We start from the raw sequence: 22,794 nt of genomic DNA on the forward strand, positions 1-22,794 counted from the left end.
TCCGTCGGCGTGGCCATGATATTCTCTAGCCTTTTCTACTACTTTTCGTATTGATTAATATGGCTTGATTGGTTTGTGGGCCGGGTGGTATGTAACTTTTCCGATGTTACGGAATCACACCGTTTTTTACTATTTTAGTTGCTCTTATTTTGTTAAATTTTCTAAACATACGGATCTTCAACAATGCAAACGATTTGTTTTCGTACGGAATTATTGGATTTATTAACCTACCAGGCTTATTGACGAGGCATCTTACAGCTTGTTGAACAACGTCATATTTTCTTATTGGATCACTTAATGATCGGAGATTCACCGTTCACGGAAAGAAATTACGGTATGTTCATTTCCAGTTGCGCCTGTTCTTGTATTCAAGGAACTTAATTGAATTATGTCGGAAAGGAAAATCTTTTGTAATGCATCTTATTTTATGGTGTCTGCGAGCAGGGAAGGCGTTCTGAAAGGCAGAAGTTGTTCGGAAGGCCGAAGAAACACAAGCATCGCTGGGCATTGTTCCGCTGTACCTTGGGCACGCTGTTATGCTAATTTGGATTGAACCGAGTGGACCCTAAAGAGGAGAATCTTTTAACACCGAGTTGCCGCGGTTCACATTCTGACAGCCTTGGGATCATGAGTGAACTAGACCAGCTGCGCCAAGAAGCGGAGACACTGCGGATCAAAATTCGAGTTAGTTGGACTGAGTCTGAGAATGAGGCTGTTTTTTAATTGTTCATGTTTTTTTATGATCATACGCGGGTGGTTACTGACATTCTGTGTTTCCGCTTTTCCCAACAGGATGCACGCAAAGCTGTATGCGACTCCAGCTTGGTGCAGTCGACCGCGAATATGCCCGAAGTCGGGCGAATTCAAATGCGAACGAGGAAGACTTTGCGCGGTCATCTCGCCAAGATTTACGCCATGCACTGGGGCTCCGACTCCAGGTAAGTAGATGCCACTGTACTAGTCCTGAGTCCGTAAGTTTATTGAAAGTTGCCAGGAAATGACGCCGTTTGTTTCTGTCAGGAATTTGGTATCGGCTTCTCAAGATGGAAAACTTATTGTTTGGGATTCTTATACTACCAACAAGGTGAGAGTTCTTGTGGAGGGAATCCATTGCAGTTTTCGGAAAAAGGAATATGGTAGATCGGAAATCTGTGCTTATTTAAATGGCATTTGTGTTCCCTGGTGTAGCGAACAGTTTCAGCTGGATGGTTTTTATTTACCGACAGAAAGCAGTTTTGGCATCAAAAACACAGCTTAATCAGGTTATGATGTGTAGTTTGCTCCCGGCTATCTGCTACTCTTTTTTCACCGATTGCAGCAGTGGGCGGACTCTGTTTCCGAGTCGGTTTACTTGTCAGACATGTTTTAATCTGGAGGTGTCTGTTTCAGATTCACGCCATTCCATTGAGATCCAGCTGGGTGATGACCTGCGCTTACGCACCATCCTGTAGCTATGTTGCGTGCGGTGGTTTGGACAATATCTGTACCATCTACAGCTTGAAGACTCGAGAAGGAAATGTGCGAGTTAGTCGAGAATTACCTGGACACACAGGATATTTGAGCTGCTGCCGATTTCTCAACGACAGTCAGATACTCACGAGTTCAGGGGATATGACCTGGTAAAGAGCTTACAATCCCAACTGAATTCCGCTGATATCGCTTCTTTCCTCTTTCATTCAGTGCTCTGTGGGATATCGAAACCGGGCAGCAGTCCACATCATTCACCGGACATACAGGGGACGTTATGAGCTTATCACTCGCGCCCAACATGCGGACATTTATCTCTGGAGCTTGCGACGCTTCTACGAAGGTGCTGAATGCAATTTACGTATTTTCTATAAATTTGAAGCTTTAAAAGTGATTACACCAAATACCAATAAATGCTAAGTGCGCAGGCCGCGTTGTGAAAGTGATTAGTATAGTACATCTTATGTTTGCGAAAACACGTAAGTATGTGGGAATGCAGAAGGTTTTGTTTTATTATTGATTTTTGCGTGCTGGTTCACCACAGTTCGCGGGAGTGTAGTTTTTATTCTTCCCATCTTTCGTATTCTTTTTCGTATGACAGATTGTTGTAGATATTTTGGGTATTATAATTATACGTTCAACATACTGTACTGTTTCTTCTGTCGTTTTGATGATAGAATCATAGAGGTATACGTACGTGTTTTAGCTCTGGGACATTCGTGATGGAATGTGTCGTCAGACATTTACTGGACACGAATCCGATATCAATGCTGTTACAGTAAGTCCCGACTTGCGAACTGCCGGAACTGGGAGGATCTTACATTCACGGTTTTTTTATCACAGTATTTTCCAAATGGGGAGGCCTTTGCTACGGGATCAGGTAGGCCCGCCAGCAAGCTGTTTGCGCATTTTAAAATATCGCGAAACTGTTTGTTGACAGTAAAGAATTATTCATTTAGATGACGCTACTTGTCGGATGTTCGACATTCGGGCTGACCAGGAGCTAGCCATGTACACGCATGACAATATCATCTGCGGCATTACTTCAGTGGCGTTTTCGAAATCTGGCCGTCTTTTGTTGGCTGGTTACGACGATTTCAACTGCAACGTGTGGGATGCTATGAAAGTGGACCGTGCAGGAGTTTTGGCTGGACATGATAACCGAGTGAGTTGTTTAGGAGTGACCGAGGACGGAATGGCCGTGGCCACTGGTTCATGGGACAGCTTCTTGAAGATTTGGAATTGAGATGGAAAAGTTACAACAGAACTGCCACCTCTTAGTGCAAAACTCTGCAATCTCGTGCTGTAATGCTACGAACGTCGCCATCACATTTCCGTTCATTTGGAGGAGTATTTCTCGTTTCTGTATGTGTAATCTTGTGGGACTTTTCTACATTTCAACACAACCATCCCTCTCATCTGGACTTTTTTATTTTTCGCTCACTGTTTATATGGATTGGACGAGGCTTACTAGCTCTTATCAAATCATTAAGATACGGAGATATCATTGGATTTCCTGTCGATGTGTTTGCCGATGCGCTGCGGTTACGCTTATCGTTGTCTAAGATACCGTATCTTGTTCTAATGATTATGATGCAGTTTTACAGTGTCATATTATATGATTTTTCATTTGCTTGCACGACTGATAATCTCCGAATATGTTTTAAGTTTTTTATTTTTATTGCACCGTGTTCAGTTTATGTTTAATCTTGTTTGTATTTCGACTGATTTTTTTTCTAGTCCATTGACAATGAGTACATCAGCGAATCTTGGAAGATGCGGCTTTTCCGAAATTTCTGTTACTAGAATAATTATTGTCTTAACGCTTATGTCGTTCGGTGAAATCTTGCAGATTGCCGGGTATATTACGTGCATTAAGGTTTAGCGCATTTTATTCGTTCTTCATCTTACTTATTGTCAAACGAATAAAATTTTATTTATACTAGCACAGCCATTAGTAGTGGCGGCCCAGTGATGTCCCGTTTGCAGTTTTTCAAGTCCCGACCGCACTTTCACGATCAGAAACTTTCCCGCACCCGCTCCCGCACCCGAGCGCTCGGACCGCCCCGCAACCCGCTCTGATTCCCGATTTTTAATGAATCAATAATTTTAATAATTGTTACAAATTTATTACAAAATTTTTGGTGTAAAGTTTCGTCGAAAAGTTTAATGGATAGGCATTTTCTAAAAGACTAGACCTGCATGCTAAATCTTACTTTTACTTTTCAAAAAAAACTGAGCTTGGCTCGTAATTATAAATTTGTTAGAACGGCATCCGCCCTTTCAAATTATACAATTGCCGTAAATATATTATCGCCATCAACTATTCGATTTTCTTTCGAAACCGACGTTTGCGTCACAGGAGCTACGTAGCTAGCCGCCGCTTATTAAATTTTGATACACGGCTGCTTTACTCGTATTAATCTTATGTTTCGTTAGGTTCCTTAGCTTTTATTAGGCTTTTTAAGTTTTCCTATTTTTGTCATTTGTTTCTCAGCTTCTCTTATTTTTCTAAACTTTTCTTAGATTTTTATGCTTCCTTAAGCTGTTATTTTTTTATGAATTCCTTTGTTATTCTTATTATGTTTTCTTTTGTTTCTTGATTGTTTCGGAAATGTGTGATTTCCGGATGTTAATGGTTTCCAAAGTGAACATTTCCGAAATAAACGGTTTCCGAAATTGGTTTCCGAAATGATGGGGTGCCGCTGTATGCCGCGGCCACGGTTACAGATACGGTACTCGAAGCCACCTTGCGAGGAGGAGACTGGAGTTGCTGTATCGCAACTGGATTCGCTTTGAACCTGAGACCCACCCTAAGACACCAACTTTCGCGCGAAGCGCGAAGCTGACGCACTTTTGGCTGCGAAAATTGCTAGAAATTCTATACAAAATTTTTTTAATTCAAAGAAATCCCGTGTTTTTCCGAGTAGCGGGCGGGCGTACCAATCAGGCTATATTCCCGACCGCACCCGATCCGAGCAGAAAGCCTCCCGCTACCGCTTCCGAGCCAAAAGCGGGTGCGGGGTGCGGGAATTTCCCGTGATTTACCGAGCCCGTGAAAAAAACGGGACATCATTGGGGCCCATTACATAAATGTACTCTGTATGAGTATCAGTGCGTGTTATGCAGTGTTATGTCATCGATTTAATTGATGCTGGCATAGCTGAGTTCGCAAGATATCTTGTAAAGCAGAATGTGTCTGACTGTCGGTTGTAAATTCCAGCTTAAGAAACAGCTATTTCCAAATGTTGGACACTGCATGGAAGGGTCTCCACGTTGCACGGTTGGATTTAAAAGGTTGTTAAGTTTGTTATTGGGCAATAACATAAGGATGACTTCGGAAAAAATGGACTCTGTCAGTCTGTCCATTGTCCACCAACCAACAATTTCGAAAAAGCAGCCCTCGGTTTTGCGCCTTATTAAGGGAAGTGGCCCGGTACATGGTACCAAATTCGTGTACATTCTCGGAAACTTTCACTTTCGCGCACTCCCAGTTGACCGGGGGGGGGGGGGCGGAATGAAGTTCCATGTTTAAGTTTCTGGTAGAATTCGTATTCTCCTTTTTTAGAATTATTATATAACTTCTTGAAGCTTTCATGAGCTGTTTGAATTTTTCAGCTTTTTCTAGGATGAATTTTTATTTACTTTTTTTAGTGTACTTAATTTATTCAATTAGAGTCTGAAGAGTCGACCGTCGGTGCAAGAACTCTAAATGGGTAATGGGTACCGTAGGTATCTAGGGTAGTGGTCTTGGTCGGTGGCGGTGCACAAAATATTGTAACAGGCAAAATGAGCGGGATTTGTCGGTGCCGCCTATTCCTGACTGCGCTGGTAAAGTACAGTAAAAGTATTAACGCGCTATGCATAGATTGCGCGTATTACGTACGTACGTGTTATGACGTACGTGTTGTCTGTTCCGTTACGTACGATTTGCTGTTCTTAACTTCTTATCTAACGCATTTGATCGCTAATTGCATCCATGATTCTGGTTGAATGGATCAGTCTGAAGTTTCTAACTGCAACTAAATCTGTGAGCTTGTTTCTAGCTGAAAGGTCGTGTGACTCTAGGTTAGAAGGAAGTTCATATCTCGTTCTGTTCTGTTCTGTTTGTTCGTTCGTTCGGTTTGGTGATTAAACATTTGGGAAGTTCCTGAGTGTTTCGGTTTCGGTAACTTTCGTTAGGCACAGCAATCCGCTCGTACCTAGCGGAAGTAGGCAGTAGTACCACTTACGGAGTCCACAGCATATTCCCACTCTACCGATTGAGTAGGTTTGATCATCTAGTGCGGTTGTCGCGGTGCGACTTCCGCATAGCATGTCAGTATTCTGTCAACGAAGACAGCTCAATTGTCGCGTTCTTGTATTTCTTAATAATTATACGTACGTAGTACGTAATTTCGGATTGCGTACGCACGGCATATACTACTATGTTTTTTTACGTTAGTACTTCTTTCTTCGGTGTAGCTTTTTTATTGTACCCCTTCCGCTTATAGAAAAACAAATAAAATCACAACGAAGTACACTCAATCAGCACAAAACAGCCTCGGGAGGTCTAAGAACAGAGAACAACTGATCTAAATTCGCTCCCGGTGGAGCTGTTCCCTGAACGGAAGGCGCGTTTCCGCGCTGGACTACGTACTGGCTGGCGCTACAGTACTTATTTAAACGTACAGTACAGTACTCGTATTTAACGAGAACTATTGAAGTGTAGTTATCGGTAAATGTACAGGCATCTCTCCCGATAGTAGAAGGCGGTCTCGGAATTCGAAGCGCCGAAAAGCTTGCCCTTCCGGCCTTTCTGGCCTCTGCTTATTCGGGGGCTCCACTAACATCGGAAATAATCGAGTTTAAACCGGAGATCTACTGTCGTGATTCTGGTACAGAATGGCAACAAATAACCCAAAAAGACCTCCCGTGCTCGAAGCGCGACCAGTCCAGAAGGTATGACCCTATTATCCAAATCATCGCTGAACGGTTACGAACGACAGCTGCGAACGACATCTCCGAACAGGCGCGGTTGCGGGGAGTGAGCACGAGAGATAACGGCGCATGGTTTTGGGAGCGCTCCCGGCTGCCTCCCTTGGCAACCTTCTAACGGACTCTGCGGTACGAATCGCTGTTGGTTTACGCCTTGGAGCATCGGTCATCGCCCCACACCGCTGCGTTTGCGGTCAGTAGGCGGATGCGCGTGGCTACCATGGCCTTAGCTGCAAGAAATGTCGCGGGAAGTCCTACACATAAATGCCTTAATGCCATTGTGAAGCGCAGCCTCGCACCGGCCGGCTTCGAAAGTGAATTGGAACCACTCGGTATTTTCCCAACAGACAGCAAGCGTCCAGACGGCGTCACCTTGACACCATGGGAGAGACCACGCATGTTGGCATGGGACGCTACGTGCGTCAACACCATGGCCATCTCGCACATTGTAGAGATATCCGGACAAGCGGGAGCAGCAGCTGCGCAGGCCGAGCAGGGCAAGATTGAGAAATATCGTAACATCGGTCAGGACTACATATTTCATGCTCTGGGCTTCGCGACGCTTGAACCGCCCGGACCGGATGCTGCCCGCACGATAACGGAATTTGGACAGATGATACGACAGGAAACCGGCGAAAAACGAGCTACGGAATATCTTCGCCAGCGGATCCGCATAGAAATTCAACGAGGAAATGCAGCACCGATCTTGGGGACAGCGCCGATGGGAGCAAATTTAGATCAAATTTACTCTGTAATTAGGCCGCTTGCGTCGATTGACGCTTAATGAGTGATTGTTTCCATATCTGTGTTGATCTGAAATCCACTGTTAATTGTAATCAAAGTATATAAAACTTGAAGACTGAAAAAAAAGTACGATTTTGAAAAAATATTTGAAGTGTACGTAATAAGTCGTACAGATACATACTGGATTTTGCGTAGTTCGCACGTACGGAAACACTTTTGTACGCGTGCACGTACTCTAAAATTGTTACTGTATTTATATGGACCACACAAAAACGGTTTGCAATGGTTCTTTCTCCTTGCTCAGGATTAGCTTGGATAACTGACAATCTGACATTCATAACCTTTATCATAAAATTTATGTATTTGATTGGAATCTGGATTCTTCATCTTGCGCATTCCGGTATAATTTTATAGTGGATAGCATTAATTGCAATTTGTGTTTGTTATAAATGGAGGAGCCAGATGCCTGTTTTTGCTAGCATTGTGCACAAAAATCTGCGGGAATTTTGGATTTGTGGGCTTGTCTCAGGTACGAGTTACAACTACAACGTTACAAGTTACAACTACAAATACAAGAAGTGAGCAGAATTCTGCATAGCTTCTCACAGTTATCAGCTAAAAATTATCTGCTGTTTAGCCTCAGTTTAGGTGTTGTATTAAACATTCAGTGCCTCAGTGTTGCGTATTCTCTGTGTCCTCGTAACGGCGATACCACTGTACATATTTTTAAGCCCGTATGCAGTAAGTTTAATGGAGCCCTGAACTAACGAGATCCTTAACCGTCGTTCATCGGTTTAGGACTTTATACCTACGGTTTGAAACTACCTAATAAGATCCTTTTGCAATTTTCGTAGTCTGTTTTTGGCATTTTTATCAAGATAAGTATTTACGTTAGTAAGTCATCAGTATTGAGCGTAAAACATTCCGTGGTCGAAACTCGCAGTGCTGAGAACCTCTACAGTAGCGCACTGACGAAAGTGGCAGTTTAATATGACCGTGTTTGGTTAACTTGCGAAGTTGCGACAGCAGTGGGATGTTTTTGGCTGCTTCATTGGATTTTGCATGGCTCACCATTTCGAAATTGTCTTTTAATTTGGAATTTTGGCTTATTTTGAAGGTTTGAGCCGTTTTGAAAAATTCACGCCGTAATGTACATCGTATGTGCAAGCAGCAACTGTAAACGTGCAATTAGCGAATAATAAATATTGTAATAATTTTTTTGTCGGGATGATTGTTGTCTTTTAATGCGTTATCCGGTAATCCTACTCTTTTTGTCCCAGTCAGATATCAGCTCCAAAGTCCTGATCTTGGTGACTTGGAAACAGAATAGCGGTTGCTGTTGAAAATAAATACGTACTCATTATTATCGGTGTTTATTTACGAATGTAAGTTTTTTGTTACCCTTGTTGAGAGTACAGTACCTTCTGCTTCTAGTATTTATTGCAGATAGAAGATTATTGTAAATATTGGTTTTTGAATTTGCGCCACTCAAGGTACGAAATTGAGATATTTGTTCGTTAACAGTGTGCTTTTTTTGCGTTTTTTAGTAGTATTAATAGTACGCTACTGGGATAATTTGAGTAGTACTAAAATTGGCATTGCTTGGATAATTGCGTCTTAAATCTGCAGAATTCGCATTAAATGTGATGCAGTATGCAGCATATCATTAAACACCTTATAATTAGGCTAAATTAGCTGCTGTTCTACTTGCTCATAGGATAGCCGCGTTGGCGGCAGAATGCACATCGCTAGCGGTTATTATTTGTTTAGTAAATCCATCCTCGGCAGGCGGTTTTATTTGTGTGAAAAGATTGACTTCTGATTATATCTCTCATGATTGTACAGCATATGTAATCTGGAGAACGAACAAGTGCCATAAATCTTACTTTATTTGGAAAATGTTCAGCACTTGTAACATTGCCTTTACTTGATTATTTAAATTAATTAATTAGATTATTAAATGATAAGTTAATTCGTAATAAGTTTTAGTACTTATTGTAATAATATTACAAAACCTTTTGGTCAATTTTATTTTCGTGACGACAGTTAGGAAGGGGACCAGGATGGATACTGCGGCAGATATTTCAACAAAATCAGCGGGATTGCGATAATTAATAATATTTTTTGGCTGCTGGTCCAATTTTTCGAGGCCGGGACGCTTTGTAGAGTTTGAAAGGATAGCTGAGCAATGAAGATTAATTTAATTAAGACTGACAGTTGTGGGGTGAACAGAAACAGCCAAATTGCAGCTAATTTGTGGTAATGTGGTTTTTCTTCGTTGAGATAGAAGAACTGGTAATAGCTGGATATCCATCTTTTAATTTAATTTATAAGTTTCTGTTTAAAGCTGTATTTGTACAAATTATATTTTTAGTTTTTAATGGACCATAAAATCTTAAAAAATCTAGTAAAACTAATAATTATCGTTGCAAAGGCTGTTTTCTGTTTGCAGGACTGAAACCATCTTCAGTTGGCGAGTATGGTGTCCAAACTGGTACTGGAAATCGACGAGCAAAGAAAAGGATACTTTCGGTCCTGTCGAAAATATCGTGCATATAGGTGTGTTAACGTGATGCAGTGAATTGCGTGATCGATTGGGTAAGTGCTTCACAGCTGATTGAATGATGCTCCCCGCCGCAACGCATACGATGGCACAGTAAGTAATTTCGCTGATTATACGTTCGCTCTAGGTTGTAAAATTTGGAGCAGTTAGTGAGCACTGGATTTGGTTTGGGTTTGTTGTGAGAAAAGATGACACCGGACGACAAGACATCAGTTCGCGTAGCTGTCAGGTACGTTGAATAATGAACTGCGAACGGAAAACGCGTCTATAGATAAGTAGCTAAATCTGAAGTTGTATAGTCTGTTCTTTATTCACTACGACCTGCATTACTGCATAGCCCGCACAGGTAACCTTCTTTAGTAAGCACTCAAGCGGAAGGTATGCTTAAAACGAGAACATCGTTGTTTAGCACGTTTTTCAATTGAACGTTTGTACGTAGTGAATCTGTGACATTTGCATTGACTATTCGGAAGTGCATGAAAAGAATTATCTTGATACCATATATCGCCTAGGGATATTGTAATATTGCTTTTTTGTAAAAGACTATCGTATCGAATCCACTTTTGACTTTCCCTCCTCTTTTTGGCTGTCAAATTTTCGTAGATATATGACTGCTTTTACACATCTTATTGACTTGTTGCAGTAGCTCCAATTATTCTTAAATCTGGGAAAAATTAGCCACCGAATTTCGGTTATAGCACCTTCAGTTCACTACTTGTTGTGAACGATGTAGGAGTTTTTTTATAGATTAAAGTTTGACTTTTTTGTCAGTAGATGCAGAATGAAATATTTATGACGCTGCCAGTCCCGGTGATGCTGTAACGGTTCAAGTTTCGATTACGGTTCACCGGTTATGGCTTGCTTATCGGAAAAACTCTCGATTTAATTTCCACATAAATCTTGACATGAAATTTATGTGCTAAACTGCTCCGTTTCCTCTGAACCCAGGAGTAAGTGCTGATCAAATATGAAGTTCATGCTTTATGCAGAAGCAAACATCATCTGAGACAGATTTGCCGAGTGATGATTATATTGATCCATAAATCTTACGAGCTAGTGGCTAAACTGTTTTTATTAGCAAATTGTGCGAACTGAGCAGAAGCGTTTCTTTTTGTGAACGGACATACGGTAATAACTCGGAAACGAAAAACCAGTTTCGCTCGATCAGCCGTGCTTTTGCACAACATGCACCGCTTACTCTTAATAATTGTACTGTACCGAAAAGAACTGGTGTTACTATTTTCTGTCGTTATTTGAATCTGGTATCTGTTAAGGCTTCTCCAGAGTGTCATTTCATATTTTGATTTACGGAAATTGTCATGTGGTGTCGACCGGCATTAGTAAAGCGAGTAGGCATGTTGTTGCAAAATGTCCAATTCAGATGATCTGTCTTGATTACCCCTAGAGTAGCTCTTTCGTAGTTGTGACATTCGCTCTTTTAGACCAAGTGGGATTATATGCTCTAAAGCCAAGTTTTAAATTCCATCAAAGCAAAACTGCATCTGTACATGAAAAATACTGTACGCGATCGAATTACAGTTGTAGTAGTTTTGTGTAGCGTGTTGCTGGGAACAAGAGCAGCAAGCAGTCAAGGAAGCTTGTCATTATTAAATTTATGATTGAGTTGCATTCGCTATTGCGTACTTGTATTGATACCGTTGCTGTGCAGCCTGCGGTTTGGCGGGGCATAGCGGTTGTCGTAATGGTTATTCCCGGTACTGCATCTTGCTTTTTCTAAAGAATACAGAAATGTTACATAAGACAAAACTTTAAAATCATTAGTTTTATGTTGAAAACTCATGTTCCGTTATTTTTAATAGGGTTCGTCCTCTGTCAGCTCGTGAACGAGAGGAGTTTCAGTCCGCTTGTTTGGCCGTGGCCCTCGCCGAATCGCAGATTATTATTGGAACCGAGCGGGCCTTCACCTTTGATTATACTTTCAACTCTGATACGGAACAAAATGATGTTTTCCATATTACAACTAAGGAACTTGTTGACGGGTGAGCTATTGTTACAGTATTTATTTGCTAATTGTTATTATGTATTTGTATTTCACTTTTGCCCCGAATTTTCGGTATGTTTTATAAAAGACAGGTTAATTTTTTCATTTATGTGATAGATGTTTTGCTGGTTTCAATGCAACCGTCTTGGCGTATGGACAGACTGGTTCAGGGAAAACCTATACGGTATCAACGGATTGAATATGAGTTACTGTTACAGCACTTTTTATGTGTTATAACTGGAGATGGTTTTTTCAGATGGGTACAGGGTTTGACGTGAGCATTCCAGAGGAAAATTTGGGAATTATTCCAAGGGCGGTTGAATACATTTTTCAAACAATCCGTGCAAAACAGATAGATTGTGTTCAACAGCAGCTGCCACCACCGGTCTACGATATCACGGTTCAGTTTATCGAGGTAAGCCTTTATTTGCGCGTATGGTTATAGATTTCCAGCGAGTATTTTGCAGCTGTACCAAGACGAACTGATTGATTTACTGGACCGAGCCACCCGCCCTGTTCTTAAAAAGGTGCCGTTTTACAAGTCCTAACGAATTAATATTGATTGATTTTGAGTGGAATGTTGTCATTTATAGAGGTCGAAGCCGCCAAGACTGGGTGAGGACAAGAATGGGAACGTCTGTCTGTTCGACGTGTGTACAAAACCGGTGCAAGCACAGGAAGAGGTGCGTGACTTTGCGGGGGTGCCCAAACGGACGTTCAAAACATGTTGACAGTTTACTCGTAAAAATTTGTCGATTCAAAGGGGTAATCTTTAAAACTATTCATCGAATTTATAGTTAAGTAAAAAGCAGTAGGAATTGAATTGCTTTGTGAAATTGCAATGCAGAAATTGCATTATGAAAATTTTCGAAGGAATTTTAAGCATTCAAGTAAAGGTTTCAAATTGGAGCGAGCGTTTTCTAATGGTTAATGCAACCATCAATAATTGCAAGAAACGTTAGTTGCGAAGAATTGGTTTTTAAATTGTATCATCCCGTTTGGTTTTTAAATTGTATCATCCTGTTTTTGTATTGGTTTCCTTTAGTTAACGTAAATTTTATTGAGTTTTTGAATGTGATCCATGTTTTGAACTTAATAATCACAAAAATTAGTATGGTCTCTAATTTCCAGGTCATGGATTGGCTGAAACAAGGCGCTCTAGCTCGGACAACGGGAGCCACAAATATGAACGCACAATCATCCCGCTCTCATGCAATTTTCACTATCCACATAAAGCAGAGTATTCAACAGTTACCAGATGAGGTACGTCCGTAACAGCCTCGAGCTGTATGTTTTCATAACATTCGTTACATTTTTTAGAATGACCCCTCTCCCCAATTTCTGACAACGTCAGCAAAATTTCACTTTGTGGACTTAGCCGGCTCCGAGCGACTGAAGCGAACCAAAGCAACCGGGGATCGCGCCAAAGAAAGCATTGCTATCAATAGTGGACTGGTAATTCCGCTTCCGCTGCTCGCTAGTGTTTTATTGATTTTGATATACTGATCTGTCTAGCTTGCTTTGGGGAATGTTATCTGCAAATTGGGTGACAAGGCGCTGAAAGCCACGCATATACCTTACCGGAGCAGTAAGCTTACCCGTTTGCTGCAGGACTCTTTGGGTGGAAACAGGTGCTTCATTGTCAGATTAACTGAACTGACAGATTTCATTATTTTTATTGTTTACGGTTATAACAAAATAAACTTTTATTAATCTGTTAAATAATTGGCTTGTCGGTGTTCTTCGTTCACACGGAATTGTTATGACGTTATGCCTACATTTAAAATGTTAACGATTTTCAGCCGGACTGTGATGATTGCTTGCGTGTCACCGGCGGAACAAGATTTCGTGGAGACGTTAAATACTTTGCGCTATGCAAATCGAGCCCGCAATATACAGAACAAAGTCTCAGTTAATCAAGACAAAACGGGACAGACGATTTCACTGTTGCGAGCACGGTGTCAAGAGTTGGAAATGCAATTACTAGAGTACCAGCAGGTAAGCAATGAGAATTCATAACTGCTAGCTGAACAATGAGTGGTTAAGTAGATGTCGCAATGTCTTACAATATCGCATCGAGTTTTTGCTTGTGTCTAACAGGGCAAGCGGCAACCAGGTGTTGATGCGTACAACGACATGTTTATCGAAAACAATACGCTGCAAAAAGAGAATGAATCGTTAAGGCAGAAACTGAAAGACATTGCGGAGGAGCTGCAAGAAAAACAACAGCGTAATAATGAACTGCGTGCAGAGATTGAGCTGCTGCGAGAGCCGCGCAATGATAAAGTCTTCAGCCCATCGCGTACGCCCTCATTTTCACTTGTTTTGATGTTATTGAGAGCTCATGAAACGTTGCTGTTATTTCAGCAGAGAATCTCACCGACTGTGATAAGATTAGATTGCATTACTGCTCTCTGTTGGAAGAAGCCGAGTCTAATTTAAAAAAGAAAGAAGTGGAACTGGAGCGTGCACGCAGTACCAGTCGAACACCTCCAACTTCACCGTACAAAACTCTGTCGGATTCGGTAAGTTCAGTTTGTACATCTGCTCCAGTTTACCCTTAAGTCATGGGAAGACAAACGCACTGAAAATGTGTTTTTGGAAACCGCTCTGCAGGGCTCTAGGACGTACCGCATTAAAAGGTGAGCTACAAACATTTCATCATTACTTCTACCAGACTTGATTAACGGGTAGTTTTGTAGGGCCAAACCCCGGACACCTGTTTCAGACGATAAAGTCAACGGAGAAAGAAGCCTCGAAGTAAGTGGATATTCCTTGGTTTTTTATTGCCAAGGGTATCGGATGACCGAAAGATTTGTTTAAAAATTATTCACAGTTCCGGTTATCGCGTGGGTTCGCAATTCTCATTATTTTTACTAGGGGTCGCGGATCGAGGATGATGATGATGTTTTTGGGCTAGATGAGTTATCTCATGAAGGTATTCGCTGCCACTTCCACTTTAACATCTGCTTTGCGGTGAGCCAATTGACATCTGTTTTATTTGGATTTTATAGATGTGAACCATCAGATAAACGTGGCAGAAATAGAGGAGCAGATTCAGGAAAAAGAGAAACGACTGTCAGAGCTCGTCGAAGAGTTGGATGCTCAAAAACAAAATTACGAAAGTAAAATCCAACAGTTGACCTCTCGCATACAGGAAGTCGAATTGGAACGAAATGCTTACCTCAATGACTGCCGAACGAAAAAAGGCATGAGTCAAGAAGAAGTACGCGCCCGTGACGTTAAGTATCAGGAACAGTTGGAAGATCTGCGGCAGAAGTTGAAGAGCGCTCATGCCCTTCGTGATGAAAACAAACGGCTGCATAAGACCAACGCAACCTTCCAGCATAAAGTGTCCAGTTTGGAGACTGAAATCGGGCAACTCAAGAGGTTAAAATGCGAAATTATGAAAAAGGTTGAAAAGGACAGCAAACTAGCCCGGCAGAAAGATATCGAGCAGACCCGTGCCATTAGTCAAAAAGATAAGGAATCTCGTAGCGTCCGTAAGGAAAATGCTGATCTCAAACAGACGGTCCATCAGCTGACGGCTAAGTCGAATCGTCTCAGGGACGAATTGCAGGCAGCCCGGCGCGTCCAGAAAGGTGGGATGACTGATATGGTGGCCGGTCGTATAGGCAAACGACTTCCTGACGAGACACTAATGAAATTGGCGTGGGAGGACTTCTTGAAAAATGTAAGAATATTCAATGTTTTGTCATAGACATTACGGAACGTCGGAAATATGCATGGCTTTTATATCCCTGACCCTGACAGACTTACCTATATGTTCTTTGTTGTACGTATTTAGTCGCTCGTTTATAGTTTTCTTCGGCGCAGTTTGGTCTTAAGTGTTGTTAATGGTTACAGTTCCATGCCGTTGTTTACAAGCGAATGCGCTTACGGGCATTTGAGAAGCAATTGGAGCAGTACGGGTTAGAACTGAAAAATCTTAGGGAACAAGCATCAGATCTCGAAAAGCGAATCTCATTGGCTGCCGAAAAGCAGGTCGGTTGCATTGTCTGTGTGTGATCTTGTACATTTTTGCAATGGTTTGTGTGCATATATAGGATTTTGCGATGGTGGACTCTTTGAAAACGCAGTTGAACGATACGAAAGCGACGATCCATTTCATTTCTCAGCAGAACACTGAGATTCAAAACGAAGCTGCCTCATGCGAAGAAACCCTCGAAGAGTATAACTATATGGATTCAGCTTTTCTTCGGACCAAATTTGCAGATGAGTTCGCCAGTCGGTATTTCGTTGAACATTTGTTGGAACTATGCCAGGGACAAGTAAGAGAAATAATGTTGTTAATATTATGTTAACATTTGTTCGTTTGTGGTTTATTTGAGCTACAACATAATCATTAATTACTGTTAGAAGAAGTTATAACTATAACCAGTACCTTTGCGTTACGAAGTCTGTATTGAGTTTTGCATTTTCCTCATGCTTTCCTTTCCTCGGTATTGAGTTCTGTATTTTCCTCATGCTTTTTTTTGTAGCATGAACGTATCAATACACTGGAAAAAGATGCCCGAACGCGAACTGACGAGCATTTATTTGTAACGAAAGAACGGGACATACTACGGGTCATTCTACAGGCGTATATGATGGACTCTCCTACGCAGACCAAAGTCGAAATAACTGAGTAAGTGGTTTCTGGGTTCACGATTGTTTCGGTGATGGGCTTAAATTTCTCTTATGTATGGTTTTTCGACATTTCTCTACAGATTATTACAGACACTAAGACCACTTCTTCGGGCTATCCACGTTGTGGCATCTGTCGTGTTTTGCCCTTTGCAGAATTGTTGGCTCTCTGTAGAAGCTTTGTCTCCTTTCTTTTTGCTTATTATCTGCATTGTGTTGCTCGTCGTGGCCCGTATTGTATGTTTGGCTTATTTTGTATTGTGCTTTGATTTTGACATGTAGTTTCGCGCGATCTCATCTAAATGCCAACGGAATACAAAGCAAACAGAATGACGATATTATTCAAAATATTCTTCTGGCGGCGCCACCCACTCCGCGCTGTAGCACAAAAACTAAGGTACAGTAGAGTTATGCTTGTCGAAGAAGCTACGACATTGCTTGTAGATGTACAATTGTGTATATCCGTGATTTGTACATTTAGAATGGTAGTGCCGATCATTATCGTTTTGCAGTGGTGAAATTTTTATGTAACTTATTTTGAATTTCACATGTTTTTAGATTAATTCAGTTCTGTTTCTGTCAGGCACGCCAAATAACCTTGAATGGAGTTGAGCAGATGTTGTTAGCTAACGGATCTAATAAGTCGTCCTCTGTATCGTCCGGTTCCTTGAGCACCGTTTCGGATAGTTCGATGTCGGACGTGTCTCCCATTGACATTCCGGACAGTGGTTGCATAGCTGCAGTTGGGCCCTTCCGTCAGCCTCAGATACCTCTTGCTCTTCGTTTAAAAAAGGATCACAAAAACAAAAAAGGGTAACTGGCTAACTTTTTTGCGCAACTTCGAATGTTTACCGTCCATCACGCTGGCTTCCCTTTTTTCTTCAGCATATTTCGTGCACTTACATGGCAAAATACTCGTATCATTACGTTACATTATGTCTTCTTTTGAGTAAATCTTTGCTGTTACGTTGTATTTGAAATCTATTTGAGATGCCCAACTTAATGTTTATTTTGTTTGTTTTCAGATTTTTCAATACACCAGGTTCCCTCGATCAAAATATGCATGTTCTGAAAAGCGAAAATTTGGCCTCCCCTTCCAAAAATGGCCCAAACCGTTCCTCTAGCCTTAATGAAATAGCCTCAGTTGCTACGAATTCGTCCAGTAAATCTTTTGTGTCCGCAAGTCATTCCTTGGAAAATTTAGCCCCGCCGTTTGTGCAGAAATCTCAGCCACCAGTTCGGCGTCATCCGTGTCAGGCCAATCTCAACGTCAAACCGAATACGGCGACACCAGCTCGGAAATGAATCCAGAGATAATTAGAGATAATTTATCCGTTTCGTTATTTTTCAGCGACAAGAATTTTCGCTGTGTGGGTTGAATTTTCTGTGCCTTAATGCAAGATATTTCAGAACTTTGCTGTGTTAGAATGTCAGACCAAAACTGTCAGAGCGTTTATATCTTCTGACTTTTGCTCCTTTGTGTACGTTTGCCTGTTGTATTGAAGTGTACACATTTTTGTAGCATTTGACGTTTGAAAAGTATTAAACTATTCAATCAACATACGAAACGAAATTATTTGCTAGTTTACACTTAATTTGTCTGTATTTTTATATTTCTGTATTAAAGTGACCATTTTTAGTTATCCCCTCTTATTTATACCTACCCTAGGTTATGCGTATTGACGAGTACCAAATACCAATGCAATATAATATTATCTCCTTCATCAGCTTCTTGGGTTTATTTCACCATATGAAAGCAAGTCGTACTCATCGTCCACGCCGCAGCCCAACATACTGGGGTCGCCGTGAGGTATGAACAAATTAGAAACATGGAAGCTAGTTGTTTGATTGGCCGAAACCAATGCGACCGGCGAATTCAAGCAGTTCCTTGCGGGACTTTTGTTAAATAAAAAGATAAAATCAATGAAATTCGAACTACAAACCCGAAAGTACTCGCTCAGCGCTATATCACACTGGCAATAATCATACAGACTGCACAAGCCTACCACTGACAACTCTCCGTTACTAGTGTTTTGAGCGTACGAATAATCAGAAATTTCTGGCGGAGAATCAACGGGAAGGGATTCCTGGTTTTTGACGGGACGATGTAAACGTTCTGCATCTTTCGTCAAACCCAGGATAAACAAAATGTCCATACTGCTTTGCATACGGCTAACATAATCGTCAACTTCCTTTTTGTCCGTTGAGCAACACTGTATGCCACTGATATCCAGCGGATGTGCTTCGGTGTTGAAAACAAAGTTCCCCGATGATACGACACATTCTCCGTAGGCACCTCGGTGAATTTCCGCCACGCCATTATCATAATGGATGAAATTTTCTTCGTCAAAAAGTAAGTACAGGTATTTAGTAGTTTCGGCAAGAAAGAAGGATTCCATTCGATTTTCTAGGCGATGTGTTCTTACATCTTTGATCTGCAAGATTAGTTTCAAAAATCCCAATCGCAGTAAACAGAAAATCACGAAACTGAAAAAACAACTGCACACTTTCCATGAGAACAACCGTACCGTGGCATATCCGCACGGCACCCTAGCAATTTTTTCGATGGATTCGTAGATTTGGGCTCCCATATGTAGCAACATTGGATCTTTTGTTACTTGGTACAAATGATAAATGCTCTCCACAAGTTCTGCGCAAAAACGAATTACCAATGCTTATCAGAAACGAATCAATGCGGTAATACAGTACCTGGTCGCAATGGATAGCCCTCTCTACCGTGGAATGGATGCCCTTTCATGATTTCGTAAAACTCCGGTGTTGCACCGTAATGCCTCCATATGTTGAAATAATGCATAATCGATCGATATGCAGGGCTTGCGTCGCCTGTGGTGGCCTACGGAAAGAACACATAAGACAGGTCAAGATCAGATGATTTCAACGACTCGTTCCAACCATAACTCCCGGCCAAAACGCTTCCAAAGACTGGAACATGGCCATGGTAATGTGTGCTGTAAAGGAAGACACCCAAAAATACCAATCGTCGCGATTAAGGTGCTTATGGATGGTTTCGGCGCTTTCTACAACACATTCATCCCGATTTCAATAGGAACCACAAGCTCCTGTACCAAATGTTTGAAGGTCTGTTACCTACAAACATTGCCATGAGCTCAGTATTCTGAAAAGCACTGGCTCCCTTGGCCAAGTATTCATAATACGAATCCACACCGGCCCCAATCCCAGCATCAAGCGCAGTCCAGTGGCCCGTCTGGACATTAATGTGGTTACCCACCTACAGCAGTACATTACTGATTACTACCCACACCGGCACTGAGATGAAATTTCAGCGCCGTGCATACTAATCCAAATTTGGTTCTGCTGTACCACAGTGACCGAAGGGCTTTCAGAGCAACTTGCTCGAAAAGTGGATCCCCGGTCAGACGGCTAAGTGTCCCGAATTCCAAAATAAACGTTCCCACTCCAGCAGTGCATGTCACCGGCGTTTCATTGGAAGGCACGCCTTTCCTCAAATTCACCTACAAAAACAAAATTAGCATTTCTAAAAAATCATGACAGTATACGTATCGCAAGAAAAACACAGAGTTTAGCTTGAACTAGTACTCTACGATACGTCGTAGAATAATTCCAGTCCAAAAGAAAGTATTTTATTACAGTATACTACGAAAGCTACGTTTGAGAAAATAAGATTTTGCAGGATTTAATTTAATGCAAAGTAAAGACGACTTACCGTCCCATAAGGCATCCCAGTGACGGTTCTGAAAGCTTCAAAATGTTCGTTCAATGCCACAAGTCTGCATGACTAGCTTCGCACCGCGCACACCATCTCTCACCGGGAAGAATTCGCTGCGCAGCATCTTCCGCCAAGCGCAGCAGCGGGCCACTGCAGGGCCAGCCGGGCTCCACGTCGATCCCTGCTCGTCGCGCCAACAGGTGCGCAGAAAGCAGACCACCGACCACTACAACATACAAACGGCCGTTGGAGCATCAGCGCTACCGGAAACTCTATCACTTGCCCCGAATGTTCGTCTCGAAGACACTGACGTTGACATCTTTGTCAAAATGCAAGGAAGCAGCCAAGTGACTGGCTACGCGGCGAAATTCGCTGAAATTTCCCATCACTGCGAGTGTACTTAAAGCGTCGATCAGCGTCAGGGAATAGCTATTGAAAAATAACTCAATTCAAACGTGTTCAAAATCCAAGCATGTTGGGAAACTGCAAAACGTTTCGCAACTCACGATCCCCACGTGTCCGTTCCGTCGCATGTCAAAGGACGCAGTTCGTCCAAGGGGAATGCATTGTTCAGGTAAGCATCGTATGCATGGTAAAACATGCGCGAGACCTTGTCCCTAGGGATTAGGGATACAGTGGACATCCAGTATCCAACTATCCAGCGATACATCCTAACAAAGTCCGTTCATGGAATCTGTCGTGCCTACCTGTATTTCTCCCGTTTTCCTCGGTCGAACTGCACGAAAGAGGACACGCATACAAAAACATGAAATACGGAAACCGTATTCAAAAGAAGTTTCATTGTAAATTAATTTGTATATCACAGCTTTTTAGAAGTGTGAAGTCGGAAGTAAACAGGAATAAACAAATACTACAGTACTGTATGATTTACAGCCGTGATACGACGGAAGTGGAACAGCAGGAAAATTCAAAATAGGAGCACGATCAACGTGTACTTTGCTAAGAACTGAAAGAAGACGCCTCTCCGAGAAGAGCGGTTCTGTTTCGACGAATTAAAGTGACGCGCGGCTAACGGGAAAATTGCTCCTCGTAGACCTAACGCTATAACGAACCCCACCCACAGCCAATGAGCAGTTCCTTAGCCAACGAATCCTAATTGCACACAGAACTTAAGAGAAATTTTCTCCGATTCAAATCATTACAAAGCCATTGCATTTAAAAGTAACCGTACATGCGATATTAAACCTTTTTAAATCCCAGCGTCAGATTTTTCGTTTTCCTTACAAGAAAGATTCATTTTCACGTTTTTTTTCTGTCGATAACGGTATCGCTGAATTTCACTACTCCTGTTCATGTTGTTGATCTAATCCTCCTGGAGGGATTGGATGGGCGCTATTCACGCAATTCGGTTCATTTTATGGACTTTAGCGTCGTGCTCAGTGGCAGCGTTTACACATCCAATCTGCCACAAAATCCATTGGAAGTTGTTGCTTTTCAGTGCCTAAGCGCAAGCCCAAACACGAAAATAATTAATATTACTGTATTTGAAATTAGAAATTTTAGTTTTTATCAAAAGGAGGGCTTAAAAGCAAAGCGCAGAGCGTATCGACCGTGATAACAGGTACCCGATTTTTTGTTATTATGGTTACGATTTTATTATTGTTATAATCTGACTAGCGTGTGAAACATTTTGTGAATTGTAAAAGGTACCAGATATCGACATATGCCTCGTTTAGGAAGAAGAATTGAAGATAAATTTCTCTCGCTCGTACTAACTTTTATTTTGACCAAATAACAAATGAACCTTTTTTCAGATACCTTTCCATATGTTACACTTTCAGACCAGCAATGGAAGCATTACAAAACTACTTTTTGTTTAAAATGAAAAGTCAAGGACCGTTTTTGTCCTACCGAAACATGCTTACAAAGAATTCTAAAATATCAATAAATTATCACTTCCACTTAAGGAAAGCCTTTCGACAACACTAACATGAGCACTCGGGTTAAGACTATGGTTAAAACTAAGATCAACAACCAGGTTTTCACTTTAATCAAAACTAACGTTAGCACTCGGGTTATGGCTCCGGTCAAATTAAGGAAGTGGGCCGGTACAAGGTACCAAATTCGTGTACATGCACGAAAAGTTAACTTTTGCGCACTCCCAAACACATTTTTAGTTTTATTTTATGACATTCTGTTGCCAGATGATTTGTATACACGTTATGGCTGTTTAAAAATTCCAAAAAGTTTACCTGCATTCCGGTGTACCAAAAGTCTCAGTATGGACCGATCTACTTCAAATTTTGCACATAAATGCACACGGTCTTTCGTGTTTACAGCGATCTAGACTTTCATGATTTGCTTAAAATCTTAAAATGAATCTTGATATTTTAGAATTCTTTGTAAGCATGTTTCGGTAGGACAAAAACGGTCCTTGACTTTTCATTTTAAACAAAAAGTAGTTTTGTAATGCTTCCATTGCTGGTCTGAAAGTGTAACATATGGAAAGGTATCTGAAAAAAGGTTCATTTGTTATTTGGTCAAAATAAAAGTTAGTACGAGCGAGAGAAATTTATCTTCAATTCTTCTTCCTAAACGAGGCATATGTCGATATCTGGTACCTTTTACAATTCACAAAATGTTTCACACGCTAGTCAGATTATAACAATAATAAAATCGTAACCATAATAACAAAAAATCGGGTACCTGTTATCACGGTCGATA

At 41.4% G+C, this 22,794-nt stretch overlaps 3 protein-coding genes across 10 annotated transcripts; 2 read left to right on the forward strand and 1 right to left on the reverse strand.

Annotated features, from left to right (window-relative positions):
- The first annotated feature begins 90 nt into the window (after positions 1-90).
- Positions 91-3,323, forward strand: LOC129583129 (guanine nucleotide-binding protein G(I)/G(S)/G(T) subunit beta-1-like). Its single transcript, XM_055474847.1, has 9 exons — positions 91-334; positions 445-684; positions 793-938; positions 1,021-1,084; positions 1,390-1,619; positions 1,681-1,810; positions 2,174-2,245; positions 2,311-2,347; positions 2,427-3,323. The coding sequence occupies exons 2-9, from the start codon at positions 628-630 to the stop codon at positions 2,711-2,713; spliced, it is 1,023 nt and encodes a 340-aa protein (XP_055330822.1). The 5' UTR covers positions 91-334; positions 445-627; the 3' UTR covers positions 2,714-3,323.
- A 4,121-nt stretch (positions 3,324-7,444) lies between these two features.
- LOC129584950 (kinesin-like protein KIF21A) lies at positions 7,445-17,978 on the forward strand. 8 transcript variants are annotated; one of them, XM_055477398.1, is made up of 24 exons: positions 7,447-7,717; positions 9,641-9,786; positions 9,879-9,980; positions 11,572-11,751; positions 11,871-11,937; positions 12,010-12,168; positions 12,221-12,280; positions 12,347-12,436; positions 12,885-13,016; positions 13,074-13,208; positions 13,269-13,384; positions 13,556-13,751; positions 13,854-14,055; positions 14,121-14,278; positions 14,370-14,395; positions 14,456-14,513; positions 14,634-14,691; positions 14,768-15,447; positions 15,621-15,758; positions 15,821-16,045; positions 16,256-16,401; positions 16,683-16,797; positions 16,984-17,213; positions 17,426-17,978. In XM_055477398.1, exons 3-24 carry the CDS (start codon positions 9,940-9,942, stop codon positions 17,703-17,705), a joined length of 3,492 nt encoding a protein of 1,163 aa, XP_055333373.1. In that variant the 5' UTR covers positions 7,447-7,717; positions 9,641-9,786; positions 9,879-9,939; the 3' UTR covers positions 17,706-17,978. The 8 variants fall into 8 exon arrangements, 7 of the variants coding, with proteins under 7 accessions (XP_055333373.1, XP_055333423.1, XP_055333408.1 ...); XM_055477448.1 differs by having other exon boundaries at positions 14,124-14,278; XM_055477433.1 differs by having other exon boundaries at positions 9,641-9,747.
- A 142-nt stretch (positions 17,979-18,120) lies between these two features.
- On the reverse strand, positions 18,121-21,089 carry LOC129584988 (ER degradation-enhancing alpha-mannosidase-like protein 2). Its single transcript, XM_055477463.1, has 11 exons — positions 20,817-21,089; positions 20,616-20,726; positions 20,393-20,538; positions 20,210-20,335; positions 20,107-20,141; positions 19,718-19,894; positions 19,509-19,650; positions 19,314-19,438; positions 19,110-19,254; positions 18,929-19,050; positions 18,121-18,835 (listed from the first exon to the last, which is right to left on the reverse strand). The coding sequence occupies exons 1-11, from the start codon at positions 20,909-20,911 to the stop codon at positions 18,125-18,127; spliced, it is 1,935 nt and encodes a 644-aa protein (XP_055333438.1). The 5' UTR covers positions 20,912-21,089; the 3' UTR covers positions 18,121-18,124.
- Between the last annotated feature and the right edge of the window lie 1,705 nt (positions 21,090-22,794).

The sequence above is a fragment of the Paramacrobiotus metropolitanus genome, unplaced genomic scaffold, assembly GCF_019649055.1.
Source record: "Paramacrobiotus metropolitanus isolate TYO unplaced genomic scaffold, Prichtersi_v1.0 Parri_scaffold0000002, whole genome shotgun sequence".
Lineage (NCBI taxonomy): Eukaryota > Metazoa > Tardigrada > Eutardigrada > Parachela > Macrobiotidae > Paramacrobiotus > Paramacrobiotus metropolitanus.